The sequence below is a fragment of the Haliaeetus albicilla genome, chromosome 7 (genome assembly GCF_947461875.1).
Source record: "Haliaeetus albicilla chromosome 7, bHalAlb1.1, whole genome shotgun sequence".
Taxonomy (NCBI): Eukaryota; Metazoa; Chordata; class Aves; order Accipitriformes; family Accipitridae; genus Haliaeetus; species Haliaeetus albicilla.
The window spans coordinates 1,221,081-1,231,118 of NC_091489.1; the positions used below are offsets into that span (position 1 = coordinate 1,221,081).

Here is a 10,038-nt window from a genome sequence, read left to right on the forward strand (position 1 = left end):
CATCTGTAGATTGCAGTCTGGAAGTCAATAAAAGTTAATTCTGGAAAGAGCCTTCCATTATGCATGTAGATACCATCATTAGCAGATCTCCTCATAAAAAAATGAAAATCTCTTTTAATAAAATGAGTACTGTAACTGCTGGCAGATCTTGAGGTATGCTCTGGTGTAAAAGCAAGAGCTGGTTTTAATAAAAACTTCAAATTTTGGAAGGGAAAAAAGCAACCATGAAGAACACACAAATCCAGTAAAATCAGGAGTGAAATTATTATTCTCCTTTACAACAGCTGTAGAAATTCTAATGACCTTTGGCTGCAGAGATCTATGGTAAAGTATGAAGTTCAAAAAGTAAGAAAGAAACATGGACATCTCTGATTACTTTTCAATAATTGAAAAAAACCCCACTCAGTAACATTTCAATTTTTCTCATTGAAAAATGAAGGACTATCAATTAACTGCTGCTGGGCTGCTGGGCTGCTGGGCTCCATGGCAGAGGTGCCTGATCCTGACCATGCCACAGCTTCCGCTCAGGATCTTGCCACCGATGAGGCATGCCATGGTACCATGGCACAGGCTTCACTTGCCAATTATGGATGTAACAAAGGATGGACATACACAGAATCCACACCACATTTAAGGTGTTCTGGATTTGCAGTGTCAAGTTAAAATCAAGACTAATGAACTTTCCCAAATGGCATAAGCAGTATTTCTGAAACAGGCTGCACCTGACGCATCCTTTATGTGATGTGTCCAGGTGACCTGGATGCCAAAACCAATGCTGAACAACACAGGGGTGAAAGTCAGCCAATATTAGCATGGCTGTATTAATATTATTAATAAAATGAAAGATTCAGATGACAAAACATTTTAATTATTTCCCTTCTTCCTCAATTCAGCATTCCAAGACTAAAAAATAGGTTTAATATCTTTTTAAAAATGATCTTTTCTAGTGTTTTTTCTAAATTTAACACATTTCCCCTAGATTATTTGGAGAATTTCCATGGTGCTGGTTGGAACTGGGTCAGAGCTATACAGAACCCAGCTACTTCTGAAATTCTCTGTGTTACTGTTTTAGAAATATTATGAAACATCTTGTGTGGCTGTCCTCTCTTGGCAGTGAATATTCATAGTTAACTGCAACATTTGGTACTCAGGAAATATCCTTTTCTCTTTTATTTTGGATAAATATTTGAATATTTTGTCTACTCTCAAAAGCAGCAAAACAAATACCATGGGATCTCCCCTCTGAAAGGGGGTGTTTTGATGCATGCAGGAGAAAGAAAAGTAACAAATAGTCACTGGTACACTCAAGTACACTATTCTTTTGTGTTCTCCAAAAGAAGAGCATTTCGAGGTCTAATGACCCAGACCTTGGCGGGTTCTCACTCAACTGACAGCCACGCAGAATGGGACAGACCCTTGCTGCAGTGCTCTTGCAGACAGGCAGCACGGTCCAGGGTGGTCTCCTGGCTCCGGTCCCAGGGACTGCAGGGCACCTGAATGAGGGGGCACCCTCACTTCTGGTCACAAAGGGGTTGAACAGGGTCTGTCAGACAGGACAGCTTTCCCACAGCTTTCACTTTCCAGGTAGACTCGCCCACGTCAGGGATGGATAATTGCTATGGTGTTTCATTCCCCGGGCACTCTCGGGTATCGTCATTTTTTGTGTCACTGTTGTTTAGCTGTCATCACAGGTCAGACCTGATGATTCAGGAAGTAACATTTTTGATGTAGTTTTGAAACACGCTTCTGTTAACCAAAGCATCTTTCTGTTGTGGGATTTCTGGAGACAAACGCCTTTGGGGAAATATTTCCAGCTGAAAAAAAAAACAGTACTAGCCAGGTCACAAGGAGGAAGAATAAACAGCCCTACTCCAGTGGCAACATCCACAAGGAATGGTATAAATAGAGGACTATGGGGACAGAGGGATCACAATCGGCTCCCGCAGTGATCTGTGCAGTTTGCCTTGGGCTCCGAGTTGGATCCTTGCGCTCTCACTATGAGCTGTGCCGTCAGGCAGGTCGTTACTGCCTGTTCCCAAGGCAGAAGCAGCGCGGGCAGCTCTGCAGCTGGTAGTGGAAGAAAGGTCTCCTCCGCTTCCTCAGGAAGACATGCTGCCTATGACTTAGGTGGTGCAGTTGGCAATTTTTCTGGTGGCAGTTTAAGCGAGGGATTACTTGGGAAGCAGCTGAGTGCCGGCAGTGCTACTGGTGGAAGCTTTGGAGCTACCCAGAGGGCTTGTTCTACCCTTGGATTCAGCAGTGGAGGCATCTGCACTCGAAGCGTTGGTGGTGGTTTCACCAGGGCCAGCGCTGGTTGCGGTGATGGGATCTTATTTGCTAATAACGAAAAGGCAACGATGCAGAACCTCAATGACCGCTTGGCCTCCTACCTGGACAAGGTGCGACTCCTGGAGGGAGACAATGCTGACCTTGAGTGCAAGATCAGAGAGTGGTATGCCAAGGTAGGGCCCAGCTGCGAACCACGGGACTACAGCTGTTTTCATAAGGAAATCGAAGACCTTCAAAACCAGGTAAATAATTGTTTTTCAAGAAAATCCTAAGTATTTCTTTGGGCTTTGCTTTCACATGCGGATAGACCAGTGTCAAATGGCAGAGGCAACAGCTATGTCTCTGGAGGTGCAGATGAAGAAATACTTTATATGAAATGGGCAGTTTGAGGGAGGAGAACGCTGCATTTACAGAGAGCTGAAGTTTCAGCAAAGCCTGCTCCAACAAGCTGGCATGCAGGTTTCCCCACTGTAATGCCATCTAACTGATTAACAATCCCAGTGTATGGAATCATTATAAAATAAGTGGGTTGCATTACCCTGGGTAGGTGTTTCCTCCAGGCCCTTCTGGAGCCAGAGGAAGCTGCAAGCCCGAATCTCTCTTCTGCGTTTTCTTTTCCAGATCCTGTGTGCAGCCATGGAGACTAACAAAATCCTTCTGAATATTGATAACAACAGGATGACTGCTGATGACTTCCGAGTGAAGTGAGTATGGTCCTGTACTGGACTGAGGGGTTCACACTGCCCGTGGAAGGGTAGGTGAGCAGTAGTGATGGGGAAATCCTAACCCTTTGCTTGTCATGCTGCCGTATTAAAATGCAGATCTCTGTGAAAGACGTGGATACCATTGACAATGTTCATAGCATTGTGTGCCTGAAGTGAAAGAACTTGATCCTAAATTATTTCCCCACAAACTCAACTCAAAGGCTTGCCATGGTTTACTGACATGCTGACCTTTCTTTGTTGGCTGTGGCTTAAGGTACGAGACTGAATGTGGTCTCCGGCAAAATGTAGATACAGACATTTGCAACTTACGCCCAGTCCTGGATCAGCTGGCCAGCTGCAAGACCGACCTGCAGCTGCAGTGTGAGGCTTTGACTGAAGAGATGTGTTGTCTCAAGACGAACCATGAGGAGGTTAGATTGCCCCTTACTCTTAGAGAATTAAGAAGAAAGAAGAAGGGAAATCCCCCCAAGTGTCAGCATTACTGATATGGTGCGTGTATTCTCTGCAGGAAATGAACTGTCTGAGGAAACAGGCGACCGGAGATGTGAGCGTGGAGGTCAATGCCTGTCCTGGCCCAGACCTGAGGAAGATCCTGGAGGATCTGAGGTGCCAGTACGAAACGCTGATGGAGCGCAACCGCAAAGAGACTGAGCAGTGGTATGCCTGCAAGGTACTATATACATGCAGAGCTGTACCCTACTCTACCTGTTGGGGGGAAAGGGAAAAATGAGAGATTAAGAACATTTACTGGAGATGTCTTAATATCAGCAATTGTGTCACAGATGTGCTCAGCATCTAATTGTACTGCCCAATTTCAGTGTTCTTCTGTTCATGGCAGACGGGCCACTGCATGGTGTTACAGGGTCACAACGGAATAAATGGGGGGGCTTCAGATTTGGAAATACTCAAGTGCACTGCAGGGCTTGCACACGCAGTGTAGTGAAGCCCCTGCCACAATGCGATGCTTTGGGGAGGTGAGGAAAGGGCTGCTCTTTTCTAACTTTGCAGGTGGAGGAGGTGAATCTGGAGGTCATCACAAGCAGCCAGGAGATCGAGTCAAGCAACAAACAGGTCACTGAGCTGAGACGTCAGCTGCAGGCCTTGGAAATCAATGTACAAGCCCAGCTCACCATGGTAGGTGATGCCACTATGATTCACATCTCAGACTCCCCAGCTCTCTTTAGAAAGCCATATGACCAGAGTCATACCTGTAACCAGATGGGCTAAGCTTGCAGCATACCCAGGTACCTTTATATTGTTTCCATTCTCAGAAAGAAAACCTGGAATCCTCTTTGGCGGAAACTGAATGTCGCTACAACAAATACCTGGCTGAGCTACAGAATCAGATCTCCTGCGTGGAGCAGCGCCTGGCTGAAATACGAGCAGAAATGGAGTGCCAGAACCAGGAATACAAGACCCTCCTGGATGTCAAATGCCGTTTGGAGCAGGAGATTCAGACCTACCACTGCCTGCTGGAGGGGGGACAGCACGACATCATGTACGCAGACTACAGACAGACCCGGGCACTGTAAAATCTCTATGCTTTGACTCACAGGGATATGAAAATTTGTGATACAAATGGTAAAAGCAACACTGTGGTGAGGAACCAGTACTGACCTGTTACCAGACAGGGCCTCTCAGCAAACCACAAGGCATTTGAGGATTTGGCTCTGATGAATGTCCAGAGTGCAAGCCAGAGACCATTCCTCTAACTTGGGCCAGTGAAGGCGGCTGGGAGAGGCCCCCAGAGCTGTCTGAGCCACCTGAGCAAGGTGCAGCATCACAGCTTGTTGAAGGGCGGTTTCACTGTGAGCTGGGCAAGGTTTTTTATTAACACTGTCATTTAACTGAGCTTTATAGGCTTTGCCACAGCTAGACAGGATTAGGGACTGGCAGTTAAATTAACTGAAACAATAAATCATCTAAACATTTTCAGTTTCACACAACAATTTTAATTAAAGTTTTGGGAAATTTAATTTGTATGCAAAGCAGTTGGCTCTTCCCTGCCTCCCATTGACTGAGATTTTGAAACAGTGAGCCATGCTGTTAATCTCATAAATGGCTGCATACACACATAACCAGCCTGAGCACCCACCTGCTCCATTAGTTTGGAAAAAGAGGTATTTTAATGGTGGTGCCTTGAGGTGGGCTCTCCTGGACTCTCCAGTCCTAAATTAGTTACATGAAAAATCAGGTTTTGTTCCAAAACGCCAGTTACAATGGATGAAATGACACTGTCAGAGCTTGTCTCAGAGCCTCTGGTAATCCTGAGCGTGTCGAGATGGAAAAGCAATAGCTGTCAACAGACAGGCGGGATGGAGGGTGTGCTAATTGTTGTTCTTATGACCCTCATGGTTCGAAGGGGAAGTGGCCAATAGTGACTGAAGAGACACAGCTAAAGCCAATGCTCCAGGTCACGGGGCAGATCTCCAGGGCGTGAATGTCGGGGACTGTGGTTACCAGAGCTGTCTCCTTTCCACAGAGGGCCAGTGGGAAGAGGAGCCCCTGCAACATCAGCTGGAAGAGGCGGTGGGCTTAAAGCCAGCCTGTGTCAGCCATGCCTGCCCTAAGCCTGTGCTCTCTCGGTGAGGATGTGTAAGGTGAGGTGTCCTCTAGAAGCCTGTGAGTGTGACTATGAGCTGCTTCTTTAGTCCTGCTATGTACCTGGGGGAGGGGAGGATGAGACATCTCCAGGCTTTTCTAGGTGGTAGAGTACGGGGATTAATTAGGCTATGGTAGAAAGCAGTGGCAAGGGATGCAGCTATAGGGCATTTATAAACTTATGCATAGAAAATATGTTTGACACTGGGGGGGGTACTAGTAGTAAATGTGTTTATAAGACTTTCAGCACAACATGAAAATGAGGAACTGGGAGGGGGAATCAGTCACGAGTCTTTCAACAAGTATATTAAATTAAGCAAGCTAGGGAGAAGAGGGAAAAGAAAGGTCAGTACAAGAGCAAGGGGGATGCAAGACAAAGGCATGGTATGCAGACAAAACCCCTGATAAAGTAATACTCCCTGCTCTCCCTTGGCAGGTCACTGCAGACAACAGAGCTTCCCTGCCAGCCCCACTGCACATCCCCCTGAGGAGGTCTCTTGAAGAGCAAACCATTTGGAAAAAGCAAGGCAAAAATGACCTGACAGTTCTCAGTTCTGCTTATAGCACCAGTCAGAAGCATCTTTGCAGAATGGCTGCCTTCCTGCCACCCACGCTGCCTGCTGTCTTCATCCTCTGATGCTGCTTTGATCCGATCCCTTGTCTTCACTTGGGCTAAACTGTTTTGTGGTCAGTTGTCTAACAACTACCAAAGCTTGTCTCTAATAAAACTTTGCTACTACTGACACAGCCTTGAACCTGAGAAATAATTTCTACAAGTAAATTAACAATTAAAAATTGTTAAGCAGATAGAGTTATTGTACAATGTTGGTTAGAAATCCATCTTTGATCTATATCCACAAAGCAATCATTGCAAAGAAAAAGAAAAATAAGCAGTGTTCCCATCTGCTGCACTGCTGCTGAATTCAGTGGCTGTAGGATGGAGGGGCAGCTGCAGGAGGATGGAGGAAAGGGACCAGCTGATGCTGTGGAAAGGGACATTTGCTACTGGAGGAGGAAGCATAAGCTAAGACATGAAGTAGAAGGTGATGAGGAAAGAAACATTCAGGGAGGCTGGACAGAGTGCAGGGAAGGGGTTTCAAGGCAGTCTGACTGACAATCTTCTATTGAAAGAGACTTCTGAGTGAAAATCGAGTTTTCATTAAAGTAGGTGTGTGCTAATATAATATAATATAATGTAATATAATAATATAATACACAACACCTTTGAGTTATTATGAATATGCAGTAACAGGATAAGATCAAGAACAATAAGTTTTCCCAAATAATACTGAAGTGGTAATTTTGAAAGCAAGGCTCTGCTGGACTTGACACACCCTTCTGGTACAGGAAAACAATTCCCAGAGAAAATGCTAAATAAAGAACCTTTAAATGGATTTAAAAAAAAGGCAAACAGGAAGAACCAGCTGGCAACATGTGGGAAGATAAAAGGGTGAGACAAATTAATATGTGGGAGAGAATTTTTTTAAAAGTAAGATACAATAAACAGCCAGAAAAAAAAAAGAAGATGCTGGTATTTTATTACCACAGAGAAAGGAATTACTAAGACATTCAGGGACACAACTGCATTTTGCTGCTTGTGCAAGCAAAGACTCAAGATCCAGCCTGTCCCATCTCACTGGTAGTAGTGTCTAACAAATCCGTCAGACAGACATGAGTGGTGCTTACAGTCTTTGCTCTTTATTATGTGGCTCTGTTAGCCTTTTTCTGTAATGAACTATTGGATGAGGTTTGACGACTAACCTTATACAGAGGTCTAACATGAAGGCTTCTAACAAGAAGACTTCAGGGGATACAATGAGTCTGAATTAGTGTCCATTTCTAAAGAAAGAAACAGCTCAGATGTTTCTGGAATGACAACACGGGACAAGCCAAAGCTTGACCACACAGAGCTATTCTCTTGGCAAAAATCACAGCAAAGATGGGACTTCTGTTTCTTGCTCTGGGTCTTTGCTCTGCAGAAAGCCATGTCTGCTCCTCTGTCACCTCTCATGCCCTAAGCTTTCAGCTCCAAGTCACATGTCATGTCTGTATGACTGCACCAGCACAGAGGGCCAGGGGCTAAGCAATCCACGGACTGGCTCCAGCTGTCCCTTTCGGGGATGGCCTCTCCCCAGTCTCTGTCCAAGTAACAGACACTTGTTAGCCCTGTGGGGGTAATTGCTCTAACGAGCTTCTGGACAAGGCTCAATGTTAAATACTTTCTCTGCTAAGTTCTGTATCTCCCATTCCTGCAACACTAATTATACTGCACATTTCAGTATTATTTAATCTGCCTGAGTGTTTATGTAGCACCTCTGAGGTCACTGCATTAAATGCTATGCAGAAATAAAAAGATGCCTTCCCTGCCCAATGAGTTTATAACCTGGACAGTGATGGAAAATGATGACTGTGGAAACAGCACAGGAAGAGACGGGGAAGAGAAGATAAATGAAATGCAGAGGATGCAGTGCATGGGACAACAGGACAAGAAGTGACCTGGGACACTGACTGCAGGCAAACTTCTATCATATTCCACATATGCAGCCACTCACACGAGCACACAGTGCAGCTTGTAAGAGCTCGTTCTTTTCTCTTTTAACGTGCAAATCTTGTAAAGCAAGAATGAATATGTCAAAGACAAACAGAGACTTAGGCTGAAGGTGTAAGATTGGGAAAGGAATCTAAGGATAAAAAGAGCAAGGGTGGGTACCCCAGAGAGAAGAGGGGGAGTTATATCAGCACTCAAACTGGTAAGCAGAAGCTATCAGCATCACAACTGGTGGCTGTAGATGAAATGTACTGTGGTTGCTCCAGCAGATGTGGTCTGTGTGTTACAGAGAGAGCAAACACATGTGAATTACAACACCATCAGAAAAAATCCCTGAGGAGTGAATATACCAGAGGTTTAAGACATCAGTGAAGAAAGAAAACAAGTAGTTTTGCAAATGGTCAATGCTGGAAATCAGCCACGAGTTAAGGACTGCACTGCACAAGCAATTATACCTGATTACAGGCACCATGCATTTTTAATAGTACGTCATATTCTGATGTGATGTATAAACTATAATTTCTCTATAAAAGTCTATTTTATAAAGTATGCAGACAGGTACAGTCTCACTCACACCCATAGTAACTATCTGTGCGGTTTGTATTTTTGTTTACTGGCTTGTATAACATTTATAAAGAATTATATAGATGAGTAAATTCCTACTATAATCAAGCAGGAGATTTCTCAGCTCAGTACACTGAATAATATAATTTAAGCTGCCAGTATGAACCACATATTGAAACTGTGTTGAAATTAAGAGACATTTTAGTACAAATATGAAATAAAGATAAAAAGAAGACACTCTGGGGAGGCTCTGGCTGGCCTACACCTTTGGGTGCCTGTCTTTCTTGTACTGCTGTATGGTGTCTGAGCGCAGGAAGCACCTGAATACTCCAGTTCTGCTTGTCAGGTTCTGGTTTGACCCACGTGGCTCTGCCAGCAGGGACTGCAGGCTAAAGCCTTGTTTTTCATCCCAACCTGCACTGCACTCAGCTGTCCATGCAGGAGTGAAATTGCTGTAGTTTTGTTCACCCACCAGTATTCCCATCTGTCCTAATACAAATTCTCTGGTACTCTTCTTTGCCATGATAATCAGTAGTGTTTCCAGAGATGTAAATGCTGGGAAGTCTGGCTGCACTGTCATGGTCTGATAGGTGCTGGAAGGAAATTAAAACCCTTCACAAAATGAATCAGGGAAGACTGCGAGCTTCAGTAGGAAGAAATCTGTTTCTGCCCACCTCCATGTTCTGCTGAACTTCTACTTCATCACTAGCAAATGTTCAGAGGTAGTCTGAAGATGTGAACAGTCAGCAAGAAAGAAACTGACACAGAGTAATCACCTTGGTCTCTGAGGCGTATTTAAGACCTAGGATCATGCTGTTACCAAACTCATTGTGATAATTATTTCACTTGCCTTACAGGAATTTTGCTAAACATGGTGGTATAAACCAATGAGTCATTAGCCAGAAAAAAGTCATGGTCTGCATTTGAAAGATGGGAGCATGAGGTCTGGAGCCGGCTCAGTATCACATCAAAGAAGTGTTTAATAAGTGATGCCTAATGGCTATTATGCAAATTATTAATGGTAATTACAAGTGACAAGATAAAATCATACTCCAGTGTGGTTGCACAAACATCACTGAAGCAATGCTTATGAAAGCAAAGTTCTGTCAAATTAGACACACCCTTCTTGTAGTTGACACAAGAAAACATTATCAATTTTGATAAGTGAGCAGAGCGTGGAAGAGACAGGCTGACATTTTGCAAAAAGGCTGTGCACTGGGACAGTCACAGTTGCCATGGGACCAAACTCCACTGCCCACACCACTGAAAATGTAACGTCCTCCCACCTTCTCCAGAGCTGCCCATCACTAT

At 44.4% G+C, this 10,038-nt stretch overlaps 1 protein-coding gene across 2 annotated transcripts; it reads left to right on the plus strand.

Annotated features, from left to right (window-relative positions):
* The first annotated feature begins 1,731 nt into the window (after window positions 1-1,731).
* Window positions 1,732-6,358, plus strand: LOC104325420 (keratin, type I cytoskeletal 13). 2 transcript variants are annotated; one of them, XM_069786340.1, is made up of 8 exons: window positions 1,732-2,531; window positions 2,911-2,993; window positions 3,268-3,424; window positions 3,523-3,684; window positions 4,023-4,148; window positions 4,286-4,512; window positions 5,497-5,599; window positions 6,052-6,358. In XM_069786340.1, exons 1-7 carry the CDS (start codon window positions 1,998-2,000, stop codon window positions 5,582-5,584), a joined length of 1,377 nt encoding a protein of 458 aa, XP_069642441.1. In that variant the 5' UTR covers window positions 1,732-1,997; the 3' UTR covers window positions 5,585-5,599; window positions 6,052-6,358. The 2 variants fall into 2 exon arrangements, with proteins under 2 accessions (XP_069642441.1, XP_009928354.2); XM_009930052.2 differs by having other exon boundaries at window positions 1,835-2,531; window positions 5,497-5,614.
* The last annotated feature ends 3,680 nt before the right edge of the window (window positions 6,359-10,038 follow it).